General features: G+C 40.6%; 3 protein-coding genes across 4 annotated transcripts; 2 read left to right on the top strand and 1 right to left on the bottom strand.

The window, feature by feature from the left end:
• Positions 1-1,455: 1,455 nt before the first annotated feature.
• On the top strand, positions 1,456-4,811 carry hint3 (histidine triad nucleotide binding protein 3). The gene is made up of 5 exons (XM_028013688.1): positions 1,456-1,809; positions 2,785-2,902; positions 2,985-3,054; positions 3,177-3,303; positions 3,781-4,811. Exons 1-5 carry the CDS (start codon positions 1,669-1,671, stop codon positions 3,826-3,828), a joined length of 504 nt encoding a protein of 167 aa, XP_027869489.1. The 5' UTR covers positions 1,456-1,668; the 3' UTR covers positions 3,829-4,811.
• Positions 4,812-5,602: 791 nt separating this feature from the next.
• On the bottom strand, positions 5,603-8,264 carry LOC114142294 (actin-binding Rho-activating protein). The gene is made up of 2 exons (XM_028013505.1): positions 8,001-8,264; positions 5,603-7,335 (listed from the first exon to the last, which is right to left on the bottom strand). The coding sequence occupies exon 2, from the start codon at positions 7,315-7,317 to the stop codon at positions 6,790-6,792; it is 528 nt and encodes a 175-aa protein (XP_027869306.1). The 5' UTR covers positions 7,318-7,335; positions 8,001-8,264; the 3' UTR covers positions 5,603-6,789.
• A 237-nt stretch (positions 8,265-8,501) lies between these two features.
• Positions 8,502-21,272, top strand: trmt11 (tRNA methyltransferase 11). 2 transcript variants are annotated; one of them, XM_028013502.1, is made up of 13 exons: positions 8,502-8,655; positions 9,558-9,623; positions 9,758-9,831; positions 9,908-9,989; positions 10,073-10,165; positions 10,263-10,397; positions 10,719-10,875; positions 10,956-11,036; positions 11,167-11,331; positions 11,932-12,004; positions 12,145-12,279; positions 15,693-15,813; positions 19,519-21,272. In XM_028013502.1, the coding sequence occupies exons 1-13, from the start codon at positions 8,578-8,580 to the stop codon at positions 19,657-19,659; spliced, it is 1,401 nt and encodes a 466-aa protein (XP_027869303.1). In that variant the 5' UTR covers positions 8,502-8,577; the 3' UTR covers positions 19,660-21,272. The 2 variants fall into 2 exon arrangements, with proteins under 2 accessions (XP_027869303.1, XP_027869304.1); XM_028013503.1 differs by having other exon boundaries at positions 8,568-8,648.
• The last annotated feature ends 4,251 nt before the right edge of the window (positions 21,273-25,523 follow it).

The following is a 25,523-nucleotide window of genomic DNA, read 5'->3' as shown; positions in this document are numbered from 1 at the left end:
GAGATAATTAAGAGATGCTTTTATTTGTTTTAAGACCGTGCAGAGAAACCCTGCACCGCATCAAAATGTTACCACTGAGACAATTAACTTCCCAAAATGCACCTATGAACAAGTTTTCCCCTCTGACCTGGTGCTTGTGTGAGCGTATCCACAATATACAGCTGTCTGTTCATTAATCACGCCAGAACTCGAACGTCTCCATGAATCAGGCGAGGTTTAGGTTAAGTCATCAATGACGTTACCCTCAGAAAACGACAGACAAGACTTGACAGACGCATCATTAATCGCTTTCAAGTGGTGGCCGTCTCTCTATTTTTTTTTTCTCTTTGCCTTCTTGTCTGTTCTGGCAGGAACACGCCGGGGTTTTTTCATCCATCCTTTGTCTGTTCCCGGTTGCCAGTTCATCACAGGGCAACTCTGGACAAAACAATGGATGCACACATAGACTTACACAATTTAGAGTAACCAGCTGACCTAACAGTCCTGTTTTTGGAAGCTGGATGAGAAGCTGGACATGCACTGAGGAACATGCAACTTCATGAAGAAAGAAACCAGGCCAGTATTTGAACCCAGATGCTTCCGGCTGCAAGACAACACTGTGAGCAACTCGTCCACCATGGAGCAACTTCAGGGTTTTATTTCTCCAGTCAAACACTAAACATACAACAACGCAACAATGTGGGAAAGCAGGGGTAGCCTTCAGTCCTCGAGTCTACTTATGGGAAAACGAAATGATTATAACAAGTATTGAGTCACTCTACAGCAGAACAAGGGAGATTGATAACCCTGGCAGATTTAGATGTGAAGTACCGTATATTTATTTTTACCTTGTGAAGAAATTTGTTGCAGACAGACTTCATAAAGTCATGCCACCTGTGGAGGGTTAGTAATAATAGATTTATGAAGTAGTAAATGGCATGTTAAAATCAAAATCGTAGCAACAAAGTGCAACTAAATATTTTTCCAGCATCGTTATCTTCACTGCAAACATATTTCTGATTTATGAGAAATTATTCAGCCCAATTTTTTAAATATCACTTTTAGTGCTACTGACATGTACTGCTTCAGTTAGCATTAACAGTTTTTTGTCAAAGGTTTTTGTTTCCTGATTAAATGATCAGAACCAGATATGGCCCTCTCCACTTCATCCAAAACATTTTCAAAATAACTAACGCCATTTGCCTCTTTGGAGACTAGGATCTAATATCAAAAGGAACAGCTGTTGATATTATTGTCCCAGTTTAAATATGTGTATAACTGCATATTAAACATATGTAGTTATATTTGTGCTTCTTTTATACACAAGGATATAAAAATAGAGAGGCAAGCACGGACTTTAAACAACAACAACAACAACAACAATATTTTCAGGCCAAACAGAGACTTATAAAATCATTTCCCCCGTTCAGTTTTCCCAGTCGCGCATGCGCAGCGGAAAACCTGTCAAAGTTCTGTTCCTGTTCACATCTGGGGAGAGGATAAAAAAATATACATGATTCAGTTATTTTGTCATTTTTGTTGAGCTTTTAAGGTTACGGTTAAGTTAAGACGCTATTGCGCTAGAATAAATATATTTACATGTACATAAAGAACAGAGGCTGAATCCAGAATCGAGCATCTGGGATCGACTTCTCTGGTCTTAGTATTGACAATTCATGTTGCCCAGCAATGGCCGAGGGTCAGACTTCTTCTCAGCCCGTCTCAACGGGCACAGACCGAGCCGGCAGTGTGCCAGCGGAGGGTTATAACAACAAGTGTGTTTTCTGCAGGATTGCAAACAATGAAATGGACACAGAGCTTCTCCACAGAGTGAGAATCTTTTTCTTCCTGTTTTGTGCGTGGATGTCAGTCAGCTAGCTTTAGCTTGTTTTTGTTAACAGACTCTCATAGCAACGGATTTTGCTCTTGTCAGACATGGACAGGGAAGACGTGGCTGGTATTGAAGCTTCCTTCCAGATATTTTAGTCGATTATATCTTGCAGAACAGTGAACCTGTAGTGCAGTAGTTGTTGTGTTAATGGTCCATCATGTGGGTAAGGTGTGTCTCGCATCCCGTCTGGTCAAAACAGGGTTCCTGGACAAGTCAAAAGTTCACGCAGTAAACGGCTGTGGTGAAATTTCTCCCTTTTCTAGACTCAAATGTTCAGAATTGTCAGGATCCTTTAGTCCGAGTACACAAAGACAGAGTCACTGTTCATTTTAAGCAGAAGATGAACAATGGATGGGTGAATAATGGATAAACAGGAATATAGATCGATGGATAATGGACTAATGGATTGAATAATGGATAGAGTGATGATTATCTGACTGCAGATGGATGGTGGACAGAGAGATGGATAGATACAGGATGGATGTACTATTGAAAAGCTGAATTCTAGGTTAATGAATTGATGAACAGGTGGAGGGACAATAGAAGAGAATATCATTTATTGATCTGGGGGAAATTGCTTAATAAAGCGATGATAACTTAGCAGACTGATAAAGGATGAATACACATTGAACATTTACCAGTCATTTTTACATGTAGCCTACATTTAGCCTACATTTCTACATTGTACATTTCTACATGTAGAAAATGTAATTCTAGGAAATTACATTTTCCACGCTGCGTTTTCTGTTTCTATCCTTATCCAGACGTGGAAGATACTTCCATCGAAATCCGTACATTTCTGAATATTTCTAGCCTTCAAAGGAACCAGCCTCATGTGGACACAGAGCAACATGTGGCTTATTATAAACCACAGACTGGTAACTTCAGGTTTTTGTGAAATAAATATGTTGCAGGATGAAGATATTTGCTGTTTCAGGGACATTAAACCCGCAGCTCCACATCATTACCTGGTTGTCCCAACCAAACATGTTGGAAACTGTAAATCACTCAACATACAACATGTGCCTTTAGGTAAGGTCACTCATTTGTGTATTTTTATTTTTTTTCCTGCACATACGGCCAACAAGCTAAATTCTCCTCCTGTTGTTTCTAGTGAAGCAAATGGTTGACGTCGGGAAGGATGTTTTGCAAAAACACAACGTGACCGATCTCACTGATGTCAGGTTAGCAACATTCAGTATCGCACGCCAGTAAATTTAGAGGATCGTCTTTTGACGAGTGACGTATGTTGATGTGTTATGTGCAGCAGATGTAACAGTAAATACTTCACATGTTTCCTGTGCAGGTTTGGCTTCCATTGGCCACCGTTCTGTTCCGTCTCACATTTACACCTTCATGTTCTGGCACCAGTCAGTCAAATAGGCTTCATGTCGCGCTTCATCTACAGACTCAACTCCTACTGGTTTGTCACGGTAAGTTTTAGAAAAACTTTGAATTTAGGTTTGTTAAAAATGAGTGCTTTACCCGGTGCTTCTGTCATCAGAGATATGGAATATGTATTTCTTGCTGTTTTTATTTTAAATGGAAACAACAAGATTAATCCCAACTCTTTTCTCTCTCTTTGGTCAGTTTTGAAATCACAACTTTCTTCTGTCAAATCCTCAATATCTTATTTAATTACTGATGCTACCCTACAGATTTAGAATAGGTCGCCTAAAGTTTTTAGCATTTCAATTATAGGAAGACAATCTGATCGTTAGTTTTTTATTTGCATATATTGCATCACAGAGTTATTTGCATTTAGAGTGTGAGTGTAGTGGGTGGGGTGCTGCATTTGTTGGTATCTGTAGTGTAGCTGTCTCTATACTTTATTCATGATGGGTAAGAACAAAAAAGAAGAAAAACGCCTGAACAGCTAACATCTTCTTTTATTGTCAAATGTTTTGCAGGCAGATCAGCTGATTGAGCTCCTCAACTCTAAAGTAGAGACACATTGAACTCCGTATCCATTTTATTCTTCAGTGAATTTTGATAAAGTGGCGTCAATTGTCCTTCCTGTAGCTGCCATGTTGGAGGATACAGGATCTATTGTTCTTTCTTGTTTGACAAAGGTTAAGGACAGTGTTTTATTTTAAACGTGTGTGATGCCCTGTAGGGCAAGTATTTCTCGGTTTCTTCACAATGTGCCACAAAGATGCCCCAGGAAGGGTGGGGTATCAAAGCTCTCCGTTAGCTTGTCATCTTAGAGAAAACCAATGGCTATGGACCAATTAGCATTTTTCTGATTTGATCAAAACTGAAAGATGATTTGATTTTAAAATGCAACTGTAGAACAAAACTAATCAACATCAACAGAATCTGTGCGGTTTTCGGTCATTTCATAGGGCCTGCATTGTGAAGCTGAGGTTATGCATGTGAACAAAAATACATTAAATTGAACATTTTGAACATATGAGCTGTGCCGCCTGTTTTACATGTGTAATCCTCAAAACGTTACTTTGTTTGTTCAGGTACTGTACAACATGATCATAAGAAGCACTGCGACGCAGTTAATGCACTGAAGATACTTAAAATGATTGTAATGTGTAAAAAGAAAAGTAAAAAAACCTCCATTGCTTATAGGTGGTATGTGTGAAAGATGTACATTAATACTGACTACCAGTTTGTGAAAGTCTGCTTTACCTCAAACAAAACCATATTTACAGAATACACATAATTCAAAATTAAAAAGCAACAACACTAATTTTATGGCAGACTTGTGTTTTTTTTTGAAAGTGTGTGATTCTATTCAGCTGATCAGTTTAGAAGCTTTTAAATTCAGAAGCCATCCATCTTTAATCAGTTTTATCAAATGTCAGGGCATTGTCATCCTTTATTGCTGTGTATGAACTGAATGTAAATGTATGGGCACTAGAGCATGTTTTGTACAACCAATATGCACTTTGAATCATTAATTTAGAATAAACAATGTTGCTTCTAAGGGGTTGTTTGTGGTCTTCATTAGTCCTCATTCTTTCTCGTAACTCAACCCGTTCAGCCAGTCGGAGCTTTGAGGATCTGAAATCATATAAGTTATTATCCCATGGCCTCTATTGTCAAACGTTTCCCTGATGTGTACATACTGGTTAATCACGTCTTGAAAATGTTTATTGAATTGCATGGTTATAACTAAAAAGTGCGTCCAGTTGTGGCCAAAGGTTTTGAGACGGATAGCTTATTTTTTGTTTGTTTTTTCACAAACGCTATTGTGTCAGTCTTTACGGGAACACTTTGCATTGATTTTACGTTGCTGTTTGGCGTGATCACTCAACTCAATATGAAATTAATTATGATGAACTTAATTCATAAAAGTCTGTTTTACTCCATGAGGTAGCCCTGATACAAAATGACATCCCAACACCAATTTAGATGTTTGTGTTATGTGGACAGGACGGAAAATCCTCACATTTCCTGCAGGAATTGGACAGCAATTCCTGCAGGAAATGTGAGGATTAAGCTACAGAAGATTGGGGGGTAAGGTTAACTTTGGCACACAAAGTCCTCCTACTTTTATCCCTATGCGAATCTATTGGTGCTTTATAAACTTGATGTATCTCTTTATAAAAGCCTTTAAAAGTTCAGAATTTTATATCAATATGTTACAGAGCTATAGTAGCTGGCAGAAAAGATCTAGACAACAATGAATCAGTATTGATTTGCATTTCAGTCAGTCTCAAAACATTTGACTATATTTGTACAGTTTCTTAAATAAAGTCAAATTCGCTAGTGTCACATTTTTAAAGTAGTGCTTTTATTACACTGTACATCTTACTGTGGTTAAGGTACAAAAACCCCAAAACAAAACTAATCATCATGACAGTGCAACTACAAAGCACCTCTGTAATAAACACATATTGCGAGGCTCTGGTCCAAGTCGGATCAGGTTCATCCTATAGCACCAGGCTGTCTGTCAGCGGCAGGCTTTGTGTTCACCTTTGGTTCAGGCCCATCTACCTCTCTGACTTTAGATACTTGCTCATGCACTTTCAGTGCATCATAAAGCCGTGGACTTCAATGCGGCCGGGTTTGTATGGTTCTTTTCATACATTTATGGGCTTACAGCTGCAAGCAACATCTTGAAGAGTGGATTATTTAACATCAAAGTTGTTTTAATCGCCAGATGTAGTACAGTAAAATACAGCAGTGGGGACAGGGAGCGCATCCTCAGTTCTTTTAGAGAGGAAATCTCATACTAAGTGTCGAGCATTGTGGCAGACGGGTGATGAGTTGGGCTTTTTCTGGAGGCCAGTGCACCCTTACACTGAATTGGCCATGAATTCACATGTACATTGTAACAATATAGAGTCAATTGTAAGATTAGATGAGAACAGATGAAGTTGGGCTCAAACTAAGTACTTTTCAGGACTGTGCAGTAAATCTACAACCGGATGGATGGAAGAGAAACAAAACACATCAAGATGTTTCAATGGCCTAGTCAAAGTTCAGACCCAACTAGACCAAACTGCTGTTGAGACTTGTAATCCTTTATGAAAAAAAAAATGTATTGGAAGTTTGGGCACAATTTTTTCCTGAACAAACTATGAATTTATTCAAGAAAGAAAGGCGTGAAATTATTGCTGCACAATTTTCTTTTCCTCATAAATGCATGAACTATCAACCTTCACTACAGCTGATGACCTTTAATAAAAGTGTTTTAATCATGTTTGGGGAAGTCTTAATTTTTGGAACCACCTGACCTTCACCGAGGTTGTAAACAGAAATACTGTCTTGTTCTTTTGAAATTATGTCGGAAATGTTGATGATAATTCTACCTGCTTGTGTCTTCACTTTGAGCTGATCTAAAACTACTTTTTAATACAAATCAGGAGGATTTGTAGAGAATTGTATTTTATTTTATTTTTTTGAAGTCACTCTTTCTCAACATGAATCAAGGCATCAACACAAATCCCAATAAGTGCTTATTCCAACAAAGTGATAATTACATGATTGTCCTTTCCTTGCCACAGCATCTCCCCCTCAAAGTCCACCAGTCCCTGTTTTCTGGCCTGTAAAAGAATTCCCACCAGCGTATTGGAGATGGCCACGTAATGCTCAAAAAGCTTCCCGAATTCAACCGTGATCCCTTTCCTGTGGCTGTCTCGTCCGTCCCCGTCGTGCTCCCCGATGTCCCTTATCACCTCGCACAGCTTCTGGACCTCCCTGCCGATGTGTGTGTGAGCCTCCTTCCCACGTTTCTCAGTCAGGGACCCCTGCTGGGGTCTCCCGTAATCATCCTGTCCCCTCTGAAGGGCCACCACAGTCTGCCTGGTGTCATGACTGAAGGGGTTGAGCTTCTGGCTCTCCTGGTGCTCACTGGACCACTTCTGCCAGTTTTCCTTGAGGCCTTGGACAGAAACGTTGGGCATCGCTCTGTCATCGTCACTCCGAGCGGGAGCGTTGAGGTTGACCTCGGGTTTAAAGTTGCTCCTCTGGCTGTTGGTCCCCATTATTCACCCCCTTCATTTCTGAATACAAGAAGAAAAGGACGTTGCAGTGCTAGCCACATATTGCAGCTATTACAAAGTGGCTTAGAGGCAACATTTTGGAGTTTCCATTGCAAAGCTCTGATCTCAAAGAAAATTTCTGGACAGTGTTGAAAAGTGTCTGTGTGCCCATAGCTGGTGTAACCTGACTCAGCTGCTGTGTCAAGATGGATGGGTCCAGCAAACTACTGTGAGAAGGTTGTGGAAGGATAAACATGGCATAAAGTCTATGCAATGCTACCAAGTACTAAAAAATATACATGCATAATGCAAGTATGTAGACATCTGAATTTGTAAAATCTCGAGTATAAGTCTCATTATCCTGCCATTTAACAAATAGAAGGAAAAAAAAGTTAAGCTAAATTTGTTGAAATGTGGTTAAATGACATACATAGAGAGAAAAAAGTATTTTATTATTAATATTTTTAGTATCTTAATTTTAATGCTAATTATCACCGGAAGTCGCAATCTGTCCAGTTTCACGTGACATAGTAATAAAATTCAATGCAAGAAGATCTAGTAGAAAAGAAACTACAATCTATGATTGATCGTACTTCCCCTTTTTCTAACCAATAATTGCTTTGTTAACCTTTCAAAACTTCAGAGAGTTGATTATCCAACTTTCAGATGACAGATTCGGATCTTACCTGACCGGCAGAAACCTTCCTACATGCAGCCAAACTCCGGTACGTTCCGGTTCTTCACCTGATGTGGTTTATTAGGGCTGCAGTTTTGCTGACAGCCGCAGCACAGCGGATGCATCAGATCCACACGCAAGCCCATCTGATGGACATCTGTCCCCACCAGTGGGGACGAGGACACTTCCGGGCAGCCAATCACAGACCGCCGTGAAAAAGCGTCTTATCTGTTGGTCATGAAATAGCTTAAAGCTGATTAAAGTACCGTGGAGAGGAGGGAATCTTTCCCTTCCGGTAAAGCAAGTAAAAGTTGCGTACATTTGATTTATAAGGTTCTTATTTAAATATAAATTAATTAATGTTAATTAATAAATGTTCCGAATTAGGTACACTGTTTATAATGGTACAAATGACTATAACCATTAAAACGTAGAGCTAAACCAGTAACTTCAACATATTAGAGAGTATATCATCAAAAACTGAGCGCACATAACCCTGCCTTTTGTGGTTACATTGTCACCTCCAAGCGGCACCTTTTGTGCATGTTCCTGTTTCTAGCCGGACTTATTTTGAACCCGCACTAGCCATGGCCGCCTCCGGTAGCAAATCATGCCTCCAATATCTCTTCCATCTGGCTCATGACCATCTGGATTTTAGGTTACCGGTAACGATAAAACTAATTTCTTATTGTTTGTTTAGCTTCCGGTGATACATTTTTTTTACAGCTAGTTGCTATATGACCCGCTCCACTCTGTTATAGCATGGTATTATAATATGGTAGCTTAATGCTAATGTAACAGGAATGTTAGTACGTTTGAATGAATCGATATCCGCAGATTAAAGTTGCTGATTTAAGATAGAGTGGTTACAAAATAATAACACCTTGAAATGTTTCTCTTCCGACCACTCTATTTGTGGATAATCCACTAATACTTGATCTTAAAGTTTATTTCCATTCACGTCTATAAATGTCATTTTTTTGCAACTTTATTTTTTAAATGATATGGACTAGGTTTCTTTTAAGGTAATGTAATTTTTTTAAAATAAAATAATCTCTAAAGCAGCTTTAAGGAACAATCCCTAAAGTTTCCCTGCTGTTCAGGGAACCCTCCTGAAGGGTTAAATGGTCCCAAAATGCATAATTTGATCTTAGGGAACCTAAAAGTTGCCCTCAACCTTTAAGATGTAATCTTTAAAGAAACTCCAAGAAAGTTTACCACACCTCTCACTATTTCTCAAATAAATAACGGATGAAAATCATAGAATATTTCCCCAGGGATAAAAGTTATTCAGAGTGGGCTTTGCAGCAGTTTAACAGAGCAATGCGGAAAAGTTCCCTGAAAGTTTTCTTCAACTTGTTTGATTTAAACCTTATGGAACATTTCCTGATGGTTGAACTTAATTTTCAATCTGTAGCCTTTAGAGAAACCTTAGCAAACATTCCTTAAGCATTTCTAGAAGGTTATGTGCAACATTTTCTGAAGTTTCAAGTTTTTTTATGTCATGATTTCTGTTAAATCAATGATGTCTTGACATAATTCTTCATTTATGCCCTGATTCTAATAGGAGATTAAGGCTCTGCTGGCTCTCCGACTGAAACCATTCCATCCCTGCGGAAACTTTAAAGAGCAGGTCAGAGGTCACCGTGTGCACTCTGATCTTTTTGTCTGACGTTTTGCAGGTCAACAGATGGTTGCGTGGGATTTAGATTAGAGCATCTTTTCATCGTCCTCACAGTCGGTACGTTTCTATTCTGCTGTTTTTAGTCTCCTTTCTGGTGCTTGGACTGCTTGTCGGAGGAAGATGTTTGCACCGTGATGGCCAGATCTGTTTGTGCAAAGTAAGTGTGTGAGTTCTGCTCACAGAGATCTTTAATGAGAAAAAAAAAATGTTACCCTCCTGTCTTGTCCTCCAAGGTCTGCTTTTGAGCTCTGGGGCTGTGGACGAACACACAGTGAACTCAGGACATCCCTGTTAAACTACCCACCAGAGAAAATGGTGAGTTAGCTGTGGTGTAAATCACAGTTTACCCTTAGCAACTCTACTTCTGACCTCCTCTGTCCTCCTTGATTTCGCTACAGAGTCCTTACATGCAGAAAGGCTCTTCGTACAGAATAAATGTCTACACCTTCAATAAAACATTGTTGTTTGAGGACAGAATTAAAAAGATTGATGTGAGTATTTGTCTGAGAGTGGAGACGGATGGTTTACTTCCACATTCAAAGGTTGTATATTGTATTAATGCCGTGTTTATCCTACTCTGCTCATTAGGCCATGGATTATCTTCCCTTTGAAGGCAACGTGAGCCTGAAAAACCCTCAGCACATCTTCTGTTTGTTGGAGGACTATGGCACCGACCCCAACAACATCCCTGAGCATCCAAACTACATCTACTTTGGCAGATGGGTGAGAAATAGAAACTTTGCAAAAATATTAGTTCTTCAACTGTTGCCTCATCACAACCGCAAACTTCAATGAAGGATTGTTTAGTGGAAGGGAAAGATGAATAGGTTTTTCACATTTTTACAGACGTGAAAGGTACGACATATATTGGTGTTGAGCAATTACAGTCAAAAATATTTAAGCTTGTGGTTGTAAAAAAAAAGAAAAAAAATCAAGAGAAATGAATACTTTTGGAAGGTGCTGTAGATTAATCTACCTTTTTTTTGGTTTGCATTAAACTAAGATAGGTGTTGATGTGATTTCATTTTCATACCTGCGCCTCAGATAGCAGACGGTCAGCGGGAACTGATTCGCTCCTACAGCGTGAAGAACAGACATTTCATCGGGAACACCAGCATGGACGCCGGCCTGTCGTTCATCATGGCCAACCACGCAATGGCCAAAGACAGCGACCTTGTTTTTGACCCATTTGTAGGCACAGGTAAGATCTCTGAAGCATGCAGCTGTGGACAGACACTGCATCAGAAAATGCTTTTCACTGCCTCCCTCATTCGGTCGCAGGGAGCCTTTTGGTTGCGTGTTCTCATTTTGGAGCGTACGTGTGTGGAACAGACATCGATTACAACACTATTCACGGAAAAGGTACGGCTCTTCTCTCAGCTGCAGTTAGCGCGTCTTGTCTCTGTGGGTTTTTAAAAAAATATATATTTTACTGCTGTAGAAAATGTCCCGTTGGAAGCGCATTGACAGAGTCTTTTGTCTTGCACTCTAGGCCGGTCCAGTCGTAAAAACCAGAAATGGAGAGGACCCGATGAGAACATCCGAGCCAACCTCCGGCAGTACGGAAAAGAGGACATGTATGTGGACGTGATGGTGTCTGACGCGTCCAAGCCGGTGTGGAGGAACACAGCTCTGTTTGACGCCATCATCACTGACCGTAGGTTCTTTGTTCATTCGTTCGAAGATTGCTAAATTTTAGAAGTCGCTTAGTCCAGTTCAGAAGGAATAAGTTTAAACACAGCAAGTAGGAGGAAAAGTTTGATATCGCTGCTTATGACTTGTTTGCTTGGCGCTTCCTTTAATTCATTGTGTGTTTCAGCTTTCACCAAAACAAATACTTGTGTATTTTTATTTATTGTTTTTTTTTTTTTTTTTTGAGAGGGTTGGCCTACACCGAAAGTTTCTTTTTATTTGACGATAAACACTCAAAAAAAGGATTAAAGTGGAAAATTCTTCAGACTCACAGTTAAGCATGGCGGAGCATGTGAGATGCTGTGGGCCTGATGTTTTTCAGTGGTATGTTGAGCATTTCAATTAAAAATAAAAATCTCGTAGCTTCCTACCGGAATCTGTGAATGGGTTGTGTTCTTTATTTCTAACACGAAGACATTGAGCTGTTTTGCAATTATAACAGAGAATAGGTTTCACACCTGCTCTTTCGTGAGCTTCTAAAAAATATATATTTATTAATTTATGTAACTCTTTGCTTTCTTGTTGCTTAGTATGTTCCTTTTCATACATTTTTTTTTTTGTTCAGCTCCATACGGGATTAGAGAGTCAACGAGAAGGACTGGCTCCCATAAGGACACTATTAAATCCCCTGATGGGCTGTAAGTTGCACTAAAATGCTATTATCCAAGGAAAAAAAAAATACTTTAACTTACTGGTTTTATGTACAAACAAATGCATTTCTTTTTAAAGTTTTCTGCATCAAGACTTAAACCCTAGTTCTCGCAAGTCTCTTCCACAGATACGCAGAGTCCCACGTACCTGTCTCACAGGCGTACCACCTGAGTGACATCTTTACAGATCTGTTAAGCTTCTCTGCCCACCATCTTGTCTTGGGTGGGAGGCTTGTCTATTGGCTGCCTGTACACAAGCCAGAGTGAGTAACATACATGGTCTCATCTGCTAATAACAACACACAGCCAGTTCAGTTCCCAGGACGGCCACAGCTCCAACCCTTTGGTCAAGAGAGATTGTACTGCTTGTTATGTGAAAATCAGTGGTTAACAGATGGAAATAGAGCTTCCATGAAAATGCAACCACGTAAAAGCAAAATCAATTAAGCTGTCTTTATTCATAGAACATCGTTTATACACAATGAGGGCAACAGAAACCTTTAAGAAAAAAAAAGCACAGCAGGCATTGAAAAATTCAAAGAACAAATAGAAACTTTATGAGCTAATCCTGACCAGGGGGAAACGACTTATCAACTTTTTCAAGTGATAATATGAAGGAACTGTCAGTAGACGAAGACAAGTTTATAACATATAGCATCATACAAATGGTTTACAAAGAGAAACGAGTCACATTTAGCTTATTAGGTAAAGCATGACAGATTTTTTTTTATGATCAGATCATCTGTGCCCTTTAAACTATGTTGAGTATTTGTTCTTTAAGCCATCTTGAATTATTATTTTACCTTTACAAGCTCGTAAAAATGAAAATGTATCTCAAATGTTGTTTTGAAAAACAATAAAACCTGTTACCAGTAGGGGGCAGCCTCATACCATAAACCCGGACTGCTTGATTCTTGCTCGTTTTGTGCACAAAGTTTACATGAGCGCTTCACTTTACCGTTATGATAAAGTAGCACAGAAGCACTAAAAATAAAGCTTTCCGTATGCTTTCTCTCTAGTTTTTCCCAGCATGCCCTTCAGTGGAGTCATGATAACTCTCCAGTCACGCGTGTAAATAAATGACAGTGTTTGCGCAAAAATAATGTACAGGTGTGTGAAGGTGTTTCCAGGAATACAGCTGGGCCTTGGCAAACCACAACTGACACCGCTGAGCTGCTTTATAGGTTGTCTGAGCAAGATGGCCCCTCTTAAACAAAGTCCATCATTGTTAGAAGCACCATGCGACACAGCAAAGGGAAGGAGTGCAGGTGTTCAGCTGTAAAGGTGTGAACCGCAACAGGCTTCAGCATCAACGGCCCTTCTGGGCAGGAAAAGCCCAAAGGGCCTGCAGTTTTTTTTGAGCGCTGATTATAAGGTTTCGGAGGAGATGAGATAATCGCGCGCCGTGTAGCTTCGGAAGAGGCAGGGAGCACATTCAACGTAAAAGGTAACGGCAGTTTGCTTAACTGTATGGATTTTCATACATGCGTGAGCGTGTGTGGTCTTGCACTTGAGCTAATGTTTGTGCCATCATGTTCACACGTCATCCCATCAGTCCCCGGCAACCGGGCCTGTGCCAAAATAAACACGCGAGGCCGAGCAGGCAGGACAGATATATGAATTATCTGTCTCTACGGTCTGCAGGCTGACCTTTGTGTTTTGTGAATGTTTGTGTCTGCGTGCGTAGGGGTGCGTGTGTGTATGTGTGTAAGGCCAGACGTAGCCTGTCTCCTGGGCCCTATCTGGCGGCTCTACGGGGAACCCTATCAGGTTTCAATCGCCCCTTCCAACCAACATATGCAAGCATGAATCTGTGGCTGTGATAGAACCAGTGGGGACTCTGGACGTCTGGCCGCTTCATGACAATAAAGAGCTGTGCGTGGGCGTTGGGGGGGGGTGTGGGTGTGTGTGATGACAGGTGACATGAAGAACTGCTTTAACTTTCCTCCATTTTTGCCCCTGAAAAATAATAAATGAAGTAGAGAAAAGGATAAAGATGGATGATGTTGCATCCGTCATCTCTGCCATAAAGTTACCCAGCTGCAACATAAATACGCAAAGCTGAGATGTAAATGGTGCTTTGTTAGGACAAAGGCAATACTTGTATAAAGAATGATGTTTGAGGATTTTCAATTTTTTTCTATTTTTGATTAACCGGTTCTTGGTCCTGGAAGTCACGCATAACAAATCCTTTAACACACATTTAATGAAACAGGGACACAGATCAATTACTTAAGTCGCCTTCACACTGGATGAACACCGCCACACAGTCTCCAGGACTTCGAAGGCCATTCAAACGTGGCTAGAAAACAACAAATCTGTAAAACCTAAATCCAATTTAAAGGTAATCATGGCAATGCTGCACTCTTAAGGAACTTTTTCTCCTGCTCCTCCCAGCCATCCTCCCGTGTGCTACTGAACTGGGCCTCAGGTCTGCATCGAGTTGTTTCCTTATTCCGAAATTGCTCCAATCTCAAAAAGCGTTGGGGGTTTCTGCGCCGTCATCAGCAGTTTCAGCCTCGCTGTAGGGGAGGAAACACCATCTGGACTTTAATAAGTTAATGAAAAGATGCAGGTGAAGGGGGTTTTCCAAACAGATTGCATCCAGCATGCCCTCCTACACAATGATTCGAACATAGTGCAATGCTCTTGGTGCCTATAATTACAGATAAAGTCAGAAGGAATGGTGTATGAAACTAGTTTGTTTTTCCACTGATCACAAGAAGCTAATTAAATAGAGGATTTTAAATTTAAAATAGCCTTTTTTATGAGTTCAAAAGTGATCGTTTTGTAAACCTTTTTCTTCTGCTGTCTCTACATTGCTTAATATGATGCATTATAACTACAGCTTAAAAAAGCTGTCTTCAGTCAGCCACTGCATGTGCAATTTGGAGGCATGTGTTCCTATAAACAAATATAGATATATTTTTGTATGGAACCTCATGACGGCACAATGTTTATTGGTTAGAGGTCCTGAAATTTTCTCTATCAGTCAATTGTTGAGATCCGGTTGGTTGCAGATCGTGTGGTACACAAATCCTGCTGTCTGTAGCCTGTTAGCTTAGCCGCAGACTACCTGAGAAGTAAAAACAAGTCGGACTCCTCTCTCTGCACTGACTCTTTCTGATAGGCAGCGCAGAATTATCCTTTGGCTGCATCACCAGCCGTTCCCATAGCAACCAAACATCCCCACATGCGGCCAAGGAAACGGGGCGAAACGGTGATGTTGAAATCTGGCTACGAGTTGTCGGGACTGTCGCTACGCTGGTGGCGGTGTGGGGAAGGTGCTACTGACACAAACGCGCAAACGCATACATCATGCTCGGTTAATAGGCCTTAGCGTGGACTGGCCTGGTGATGATGGAGCGAGCAATCAACCTGTCAGCTCAGATTCACTTTTTCCACCTTCTTTTTTGCACCCAACAAAACCTTCATAAGCTTACAAGCTGTGATCTCATTGCACTGCTGGAGCAGATGGTGTTTATTAGAGAAAGAGAGCAGCACAGAGAAAATAAGACCTTGCTGTAAATCCTTCCTTAGTCCAATAACTCAAATGTTTCCAGTCATTCAGTTTTTCTTATCATAACTTAAACTTGTAATGAATCAGTCCACTTTTTTGTGTCTCTGCTCGGAGGACAAGCACCTTGCTGAATGTGTCCTGTTGTCCGTTTTCCAGGTACTGCGAGGAGATGGTTCCTCTTCATCCTTGCCTTCGTCTCATCAGTAACTGCGAGCAGACGCTCTCCAGCCACACGTCACGGCGGCTAATCACCATGGAAAAAATTAAGGAGCCAGAGGCAAGTGCTAGCGGAAAAATGTCAGGCTGGAAGCTGGAAATCCAAAGTGTTTATGGGAATTAAAATTCCAATGTTTTTCTAGTTGGAATCTAGCTGGTCCGATGTTTTTTGCAAATTTTTTTGTTGGATAAAAACAAAAAGGAGCGGATGAATAAAACCCAGTGTGTTCCAGCGCAGTTAAGTCGCGGCGGGTCGATTTGCTCTCGCTCACGTTGTTAATATTTACTTCTGATCGTTTGCATAATTCAGTTTGATAGGCCAGTATCTGAAATACTTATTTAGATTTCTATCCCTGGTTTGGGTCAGTTGAGTCTCACAAAATGTGACAAACGATGAGTCCTATAATACTGAAAGAACGCCAAATGACCTCCATCTGGTAAATATCATTTACTGGAGTCATAAAACTACATTACATTCTAATTCAACAAACTAGGTTCAGAATAGAGAGAAGGATGTTAAATTGTTTGTGATCTCAAAACAACTTTTTCTAGGTCCTTTCTGCAAAGATTAGGTGCTGTCACCTCTTTTTCATTTCACAGCTGCCAAATGGAGAAGGGGTGACATGATGAGCCCAGTCAAGTCAAACGATTAATTAATAAGATAGAAATAATGGTAACACTTTATTTAACGGGGTGTGCATAAGACTGACATGACACTGTCATAAACATGACATGAATATGAAGGAGTCTTTATGAATGTTTACGACTGTTGTCATGAAGTGTCATTTGGTAAATAATGACTCTTTTAATGGACTTTTAATGCAACTTTGCATTAACAGTGTCATTATTTACCAAATGACACTTCATGACAATAGTCATAAACATTCATAAAAACGCCCTCAGCTTCATGGCAGTTGTTATGTCATTTTTATAACAGTGTAGTGTCAGATAAAGTGTTGCTGAGATAATAAAGTAAATCCATTCCTTTGATGTACCTGCCAGGTTCTAACTTCGCTTTTTTTCTGTTCTGGAAGTGCAGCCGTATTATATATATGTCTTTGTTTTACAAATGATCATATTGTTACTTATTAACAACCTGTGAGCAGCAGAAATGTTTGATGTTTTTGTGTGCGTGTGTGTGTGTGTGTGGGAGGGGGTGTATAGGTGTGTGTGCTCGATCAGAAACATTTATATGAAGTGAAAACACGTGTGTGCCACCCCGCTCCTTAATGCAGTCATTGTATTTTGCAGAAGTGCTCCGTTTGTGTGACCATGTAAGCATGAGCGTATGCAGTATGTGTGTTTGTTTTCACATGACATCCCACTGGAAGTGATGGTGTCTGTATTTCTGTCTGCAGCAAATCCTCGCCATCTGGCTGTGATTGGCTCATTTCTTTTATACTGGAACCCTAAATGGCTTAATCACACGTCGTATGGAAAACAATCCGTCTTTGGATCTGACATCCAGTCCACTTCAAAACCCACAAAATTGCTCCCACGAACGGCGCTGTGTAACATGCGCACACAAACACAGAGTTGTGTGATGTTATCTGAGCGGTATCTGTCTCAGGTTGCATTTTTCTTTTCTTTCCAAATGGCTTTCAGAGTGCTCCTATCTGCACGCTTTAATCAGGCTTCCCAGCCTGATGTTTCCCAAGCAAATGTTTGCTTCACTTTGACGTGTGTGTGTGCGTGGGCGCGTGCGTGTGTGTGCTCACGCTCTTTCTGTGTTTCTATGGTAAATGGCATGGCCTTATTCCTTTTAACATTTGATTTCTAATCGGAAAAAGATTTGTTTGATTTAGAAATGTCAGTGTCCAGTCCACTCTCTGTATCTGAATTTAAATATCTGCCAATATTGATATTTTCCATCCAGGAGCTGAAACAGGCTTCTCCTGCTAAGCTTGTGGTTTTTTTAGTAGTAGCATATTAGTTAAAAAAAAGTCTGAATTTGCTTCATCCAGTGACAGAAACACTCATCTGTGATTTAAATTTTTAGCTGCCGCTATTCTTCTAAATTCAGAAATTAACTGTTACCCATTATTTCAGTTCAGTTTAGTTAAAAAATGCTAAATACTACTAAATTTAACAACGGAAGTGACGTCACACTACTTGAGAGATTGAGAGAAGTAATGCTGAAAGCTCTGTAAAATAGGGGTTTATTCTTTGGAGAAATAAAGTAAAATATACCTTACACTAAAATTATGTTTTGATTGGCAGCCATGTCCAGGAGTGTACAATGTTTGAAAATCATGTGATGGCATTATTGTTGGTTTAAAATTACAGTGATGATATAAGTTTTGATAAAAACCACATTTTCCTTACTCCTCTCTTCCAACCTTTTGCATATTGTGCGCCATAATCGGTGTCTGCAGAAGTAAGACTCCATCCAACTGCTTGAATATGTTAATGGATTGCAAAATGTAAACTCATGCAATTATTTCCTTTCAAACTGTTCTTGGTAATTTTATAAATGTGCGCACTGTTTTTGGTATGGCAATGTTGTTCTTTCCCACAAGACAAGATTGCGTCATCGTCACTTTCGCCATTTTTTGCATTGAATCCCAAGCTTTTCTTCTGTGACTTGTCTAAATCTACAGCAACTGGAGTTGTTTTTTCTTTCTTTAAAAAAAAAAAAAAACTACTGTTGTTTTTGCAAAGGGTCTCATAGTTCCTGCTGGTTTCTAGTTTTACTCACCATGAAACAGGAAGCCGCTGCTTTGCTCCACGTCATTTTATTTTACTGGCTGTACGTGATAATGCTGCTGCTCTTTCACACTGAGTGTGACTGCAGGATGCTGTGAATCACCAGCAATAGAAAACCACCGGTGAACGCTGAATGAACTAAATTAATTTGGACTAACAATTACCATCTCTTCTTGCTCATGTCATCTCCTTTCCAAACTACTTGACTCATCTTTAGCATTTCAGCTTTTTTTTACAGTCAGGTCTGAGTCTGCTTATGCATCACTACGGACGTAGGTGTTGAAGACGGTGATATTATTGAGATTGTTACGATGACACCTTTTCGAGACATTATCCTACCATTGTTGAGTCTGAATTTTATGAAACAATAGTGGATATTAAGCACAACAAGGTTGTGATTGTGGTCTTTACTATGCAGTTTTTTACCATTTCCAATACAGCGTTAGGGAGGCAAATTATGTCTTTTGTCCCGCCCATTAGGAACACAGTGTGTCATTAATTGGTGAGAAGATGCACAACAGCAAAACCGTTTCCCCCTCCTAACATTAAAGGAGGTAAACTCTCTCTGTGGACTGCCAAAATAACACTGCACACTGTAAATTGAGCATAATATGGGCTCTTAAATTTGGGTTCATGGTGAGGTTGTTTCCTCTGAATGATCATGCAAAATATTTCCAGGTTGCTTGGCAGCGTCTGCGAGCAAACGAGAGGTGGTACAAACATATTACAGCACTTCCAGCTCAACTCACCTCATTATTCCTCTTCCCAGCATCTCTCTTCCTCCCCCGATGCCTCTGCAGATCAGCAGCTACCTTCCAGCCAACACAAACGTCTTTATAAGGAGGAAACAGTTGATATATATTTAGTCATGCATTTAGAATGTAAACACGGAAAACTACACAATGTTTCTCTTTTTTTTTTCTTAAGACAAAAACAAAATTACCACCTGTTATAGACCTCTTTGACCTTTTTTATACAGGTATGTGAAACAGTTGCTTGTACTTAGGCTTAACGTTTACATGTTAAGCACAATAACCCAGATATTGTTTTGTTTCTACAGGAACTGGACAGCCTGGCTCATCTTTCAGACCCCCGCTTCATCCCCTACCAGGGACACAACGCCTTCAGAGAGAGGTATTTCAGTGGACTAAACAAAAGGTCTGGCAGGGACGACACGAAATCAGACGTCAGTGGAAAGTGAAGACACAAAGGCCCTACTAATAGCAAGGAATCTTTTTTGAGTTTTTCCACACAAAAAAAGGCTTTTAAATTTTGGCTATCTTTGATCTTAATAATGTTGCTATTATTTGTACTACTTTGCTAATAAAAGGACAAACAAATGTCAAAAAAGTGACAAAAAGTATCTACGTTTTTTAATATAATGACTAGCTTATAATTATAAAATCAAGATCTTAGAATTGAATTCTAAGATCTTGCAAATGATCTAACATAAATAAATACAGTATCTCTTATCTGTTTAGAGATGTACAGGGAAAATGTACGTTCACTCGGCGACCAGTCAAGCAGAAACTCAGAAATTGGATCTTCTTTCGATATGTGCACTAACCATATCGCGGAGTTCCCAGATTGTGATAAGAACAACACTCTTCATTCTGGATGCTACTACTTAGGTGATTAAGAAGTTGGAAGAAGTACTGAGATATAAGAAGTTAATCGAAAGGAAACAAACATTTTCTATGTCTTGTTGCTACAAGTCCGGTACATTCAGGCTGTGTGGGAGCGAGAGAGAGCAGGACTTTAAACAAACAACAGGAAGACTGAACTAAAAGTTGCTGTTTCTCTGTCTTATCTTTTAGAGATTTCAACTTTGCGAGTCATTGAACAGGCTGGGTTTGGAAATGTTGGCAGCTTTTTGGAAATCTCATAGTTAAGCCTTTGTGCTCTCGAGTTAGTTCACCCAGGGATCGCTTTTTTAAGTAAAGAAAGACTTAAAAAAGCCATGCTATGCTAGAAGTGAGAACTCCCCCATATAAGGAGGAGTTCATACGCTGCCCAGCGCCCTATTACTCTCGGCACGGCGACTGGGCAGGCCTTCGACTCCATTACCCCGTCTGTCTGTTTATCGGGTGGGCCTCTGCCTTTCCGCTACGCTTCCTTCTCCCGGCTTCATAGGGAGAGTTCAAAGCGCCATCACATGATATGCAGCTCCCCATCATTTGTGGTGAACACTACTTATAGTTCCCACAGCGGCCTTTTGTTGTCCGTCATCATCATCATCATGTAAAATCAAATGTTACATAAAAAAAGCCTCCTTTGCCCTTCTTATAAGTCCTGTCATTGTAGATTTCATGTTGAAGAAAGTCGTCCTGTCACTGTGGTTGAGCGGCGCTGTGTTTGTGCCGCCACCACATTAGTGATAAAACGAGTCCTTGAGCGCGCTCAGTCTCCAATGATGCAGACGATAATTAGGGCTAGGGGATGTGTGGAGGAAGGCGGGGGCGGGGTCCTCTCCACACACCACGTAATGCTGTCCAGACGTTGAGGAAATTCTGTTTGTGAATGTGTTTATACTCGTGTAAGAGCTGGTTTTGTTTTATACTGGACACTAGCTGCAGTAAAGCAGTTTCTTGATGTCTTTCAGTGATAATCCAGAAGCTTGAAGCCAAAATTGTTCATAATAGTCACACCTTAACCATTTGTTTAGTTGATAAGCACTGTTATCAGCTTAGTTATTTTCTTTTCCTATTTATATAGTGATCATGGTGGGCAAAAATTCTGTTGTAGAAGTGACAATAGTTGGGCATAAAACTCATTAAATATGTTTTAGAATAAAATATGAACTTTTTAAGTTTTCTTAAGTCTCGTTGGTTTTTTAACCCAAAGGACCCTTTAGAAATCTACGAAAAGTTACAGTAAAACAATTATTTAAAACATTTTATTTACAGTCTTCATTAACAATTTGACAAGACCAAAATAGAAAGCAGTGAATTATTTCAAAGAATAGTTTATATTTACTTCCAAACTGTGATTTTAAGGGAAATCAACTGGCAGTGGCATTGTGCATGCAGGACTCAGCTGCCTGCGTTTGCTTTGGACCGGGGCGGCAGCCATCGCTGCAACCACTGCTTATTAAGAACAATACTCACTTTCTTGAGTCGCCAACGTCTTCAGCGACATCAGAGAAAAATGGCTAGTTACTTCTTTTGAAAAAATTTCCCCAGAAGAGTCTGAAAAGTTGCTAAGTTGGTGTTGCTATGTTCTTCGTCTCACTAGTATGGTGCAGGCTTAGGCGTTTTGGGTTTAACCCCATCTGCCCAGTGAGAATCCAACGGGTGGTGGAAATGCTCTCCTGAATATGGCGGACCACAAACTAGCCGAACTTCACTGACCGTTCCACTTAGTGGTATCGAGGCATTACGTTACGTTAAAGTCCTTTTCAAAACCAATTTTTATGCGTTTGAGATCATTGTTTCAAACGTCTTTCCAAAACTTGTTAACAAGGTTTACATAAACATGAGCTGAATCGGTATCAACCAAAAATGAAGTCCTTTCTCTGAAATTGACACCTTCATGCATGGGTGGATTTATCTTCTGCAGAAACGCTTATATTACAGAGTGATTGCACTGGTCACCCACAGAGATAAGAGGAATGTTTCCATGACTTCAGGTGAGACTTTCGAAGCTTAGGAACAAAGTATGACCTGGTAACGGTAGCATAAAGCTCTTTGCCTGTTTCTCGCCCATTTGTACTGTTCACAGCAGTAAGTGGTTTGAGTAAATAAGATATAGATGCTACCTTCAAATTCTTTATAACTTCACCTCAAATGAACAGCTAAACGGCTGAAACTTTGGCACAAAGAGAAAAATGATCCAAACACATGTCAGAACTGGTTTGGAATGGATAAAATATGGAGGTCCTCAACCCTATGGATGATTTGTAGACTTCACTTAAAAGCCAGGAAACCACTAGTTTAAATTAGCTCCACCGTTTCTAACAGGAGTGGTCAAATATCCAGTCGTATTTCTGCTCGGACTTTGTTTATGGCCACAAAAATCCATTGGTTTTTCTGGAAACTTCTTTGGTGCTGTTAGTCAGAGTTTATGTGTACCATCTACTTGAGCCTGTGTATATCATTTGGACCTTTTTGGATTAGAGAAAATACACAATAAATTCAAATCTGTACACCCATTGGTTGTTTTTTTTAAAAAAAAATCAGTGAGGATGTTTGTCTTAGAACCATTCTGCCATGTAAAATGAGTGGAATAAATCATAGTGGTTTGGAGAGAATCCACAATAAATCCAAACTTAAGCGTTGTCCTTAAGTATCACCGGAGTTGTGTATGGTATTGCTTTTTAGAACAAAATGTAAAAACGAGTGGTACCTCAAAAGCTTAAAATTAATAGAGCATTGATGTCAGTGATGAGTGTGTGTAAACGTCTTACAGGAACTGTGTTTAGTTCTCGTTTTCTAAGCAGTCCTGCATCACTCTGCACCGTCCCACCTCCAGGTTTCTCCTTCACCTCTGATCTTTCCTCCTTTTCTCAAAGGGGAACTCCCCATAGGAGGAGATGGCCACTGTTATGGAACGATGATTTCTGATTAAACTCCCCTCGGTCTGACAGTCACCCTTAACATGCTGAGTCGGCTGGTGCACCATAAAGTGAAATTGAGACCAAAATATATCCTTTAATGATTTTTGCCATCTTTAATGTGACGTAAAATTCTAAGTAAATTCTGTATTATTCAACTGGAAAAATGAAAATACAAGACGGGAAAACGCCCTAATCAGATTAAAGTTTGGACTTTGACTGGGCCGTTGTGACACACGAATATGTCCACACCGTTCCTTCGCAGGTCTGGCTGTATGCTAAGTGTCACTGTCTCGCTGGGAGGTCAACCTCTGCTGTTGTTTCAAATCTTTCGCAGCTTCTAACAGGTTTTCTTTCAGATCCTTCCATACACGTAGTCCCAGGTTGCTTTCATAGGATTAAACTTTAATTTTCCGTCATTGGAAATTCAGGTTGGCAGAGTTTCTTTCCCAACTGTGTTTCAAGTCAAGTTAAGTTTATTTGTATAGCACATTTCAGCAACAAGCCAGTTCAAAGTGCTTCAAATTATCAAAACAAGCAACAACCATTACATTTTATCATGAAAATGATCAAACAAAAACACATCGGATCTGTTGATTAATGTTCCACTCAAAGGCCACTCAAAACACAGCAGTGTATCTATCACAATGTTCTTATTAGACCTAATGGAGTCATGCTGAACACATCTGTTTGCTAGTGATTCACAGCGCTTGATGAGTCACCTTTTGACCGGTAACATTAGCCAAGGCTTTGCGTGTAATCTGACAGAAGTGTGTGCTGTGCCCGTTAGAAAGGGGAGCATTGATGTGCTTCAGGAGGCCGAGGTGATAAGTGTGTGAGGGTGAGAGGGAAAAACTTCAGAGAGCACAGCTGGCAGTCAGAGCTCTCCAATCTTTGGAAACATGCAGGAGCACATGTTGCCCAGGTGCTGTGCACCTGCCTGCAGCCAGGGGAGCTTGGACACCTGCTAATCCTCCACCCATTCACGCCTTGCCTCCTCCAACCTTTAGATCAACTCTGTGCAACCCCATTGACACGGGCAAATCCCCGCTTAGCCTCTGCTGCCGATGATCAATGTAAGATGAGAACTGTTATCTCATAGTCTGGGAGGAGAGGTGAGGAGGAGGAAGAGTCATTATAGCGCTACAAATCACCACGGGTCTCTTCGCATGCAGCTGTGTGAAACTCAAACCAGGAACAAAGACAACATGAGGAGCAGGGGGAGAATCTGCTGTTTAACTCGTTTTTGTTTTGTTTTGTTTGTTAGTTGTTTGCATCTGTTCTGTCGAACCATTGTGTTTAAGGCCACTAGATGACACCCTTGAGCAAAGAAAGCAATTAAGCAACAGCCAAAGAAGGTAGTGCGCGCGCTGAGCGCTATTCCGGCGAACAAATGGTTTTGCCGTACAATCAGTGCTACGCGGCCCATAAATAAACAGTTCAGTGGCTAAGCTTTTGAAGTGATGTAGCTGTGGTTGAGAAAGTGCAGAGCAGTTTGGAATACACAACATCCTCTTTAGGATGCTCGCCTGGAAGTGGTGAGGGTTTGTTGGCCCAGGAAGTAAAGGGGGTGACTGAACGCCTTGTCGCCCAACTTCCTCATCTATCCAACACCTATCCACAACCCGCTCTCTGCGACCACATTTGGTCTTTTAATCACCATGCCTCACGGCGTCCACAGTGCAACTGCGCACGCTTTGCTTTAAATAAACCAAGAAAAGAAATCCACTTTTGTGGTTTGCACATCTCATTGTTCGCTCTAGGGTGTGACCCTAAGGCGTCACACATGCGCCGATGTTTCTGTACAGTGGAGTTTTTGATTGCGTGTGTTCACGGGGTCATCATACTTAGTCCAACAGGAAAGGCTGTGTTGCTGGCAGGAAGCAAAACACCAAAGATAAACCGTATTTGGATGTGCTCATGTGTGTATCGTTTGGTGTTTACACTGTTGGTGTGTATGAATGGGCCCTCGCGGTTGTCAGTGCTGTTCTTCATTAGAGTCACGAAGCAGCTCGATGTCTTCCTCTCGCCCTTTTTTAATGACTCTTAACTGCCAAGCGGGTACACACACTCACACACTGCCAAGATGGCAAACCCGGTGGCTGTGACACATTTCCCCTCCTGTTCTTGTTAGGGCTATAAAGCGCTAATGTTTCTCTGCAATCCTATTACAAGCCACCTGTGAGGATGTATTATAGGGGCGTTTTTTGTCCAGTTCTGTGTTTTCCATGGACACCAGGACCCAATATCAGAAACACTGTGTTCTCGAAGCGGGGGAAACAACCTGGCCACGAAAAGCGAACCTGCCGCAGAGCAGACGCAGACACACACCCTCACACCCCTCTAATGAGGAATACTGCGAAGTGAGAGGAAAGCCGAGCTGCCAAAAGAAATATCCGCAAATATCGGAGGAAAACCGTGGAGATGGAGAAATATTAAAACTGTCTGCTCCACATGATATATGTTCAGAGATTTTGAGATGGGATTTCTTCAACAACAGTAGTGGCTGATTT

This window comes from Xiphophorus couchianus, chromosome 3 (genome assembly GCF_001444195.1).
Source record: "Xiphophorus couchianus chromosome 3, X_couchianus-1.0, whole genome shotgun sequence".
NCBI classification, from domain to species: Eukaryota; Metazoa; Chordata; class Actinopteri; order Cyprinodontiformes; family Poeciliidae; genus Xiphophorus; species Xiphophorus couchianus.
The sequence above is the reverse complement of the archived record's forward strand: the minus strand, read 5'-3'. Positions and strand labels throughout refer to the sequence as shown.

Coding starts and splice junctions, on each gene's coding strand:
- hint3 (XM_028013688.1), top strand. CDS start 1,669: ATGGCCGAGGGTCAGACTTCTTCTCAGCCCGTCTCAACGGGCACAGAC. Junction 1,810..2,784: donor ACACAGAGCTTCTCCACAGA/GTGAGAATCTTT, acceptor AATATGTTGCAG/GATGAAGATATTTGCTGTTT. Junction 3,055..3,176: donor ACCGATCTCACTGATGTCAG/GTTAGCAACATT, acceptor TTTCCTGTGCAG/GTTTGGCTTCCATTGGCCAC.
- trmt11 (XM_028013502.1), top strand. CDS start 8,578: ATGGCCGCCTCCGGTAGCAAATCATGCCTCCAATATCTCTTCCATCTG. Junction 9,990..10,072: donor ACTACCCACCAGAGAAAATG/GTGAGTTAGCTG, acceptor ATTTCGCTACAG/AGTCCTTACATGCAGAAAGG. Junction 12,005..12,144: donor ATTAAATCCCCTGATGGGCT/GTAAGTTGCACT, acceptor TCTCTTCCACAG/ATACGCAGAGTCCCACGTAC.
- LOC114142294 (XM_028013505.1), bottom strand. CDS start 7,317: ATGGGGACCAACAGCCAGAGGAGCAACTTTAAACCCGAGGTCAACCTC.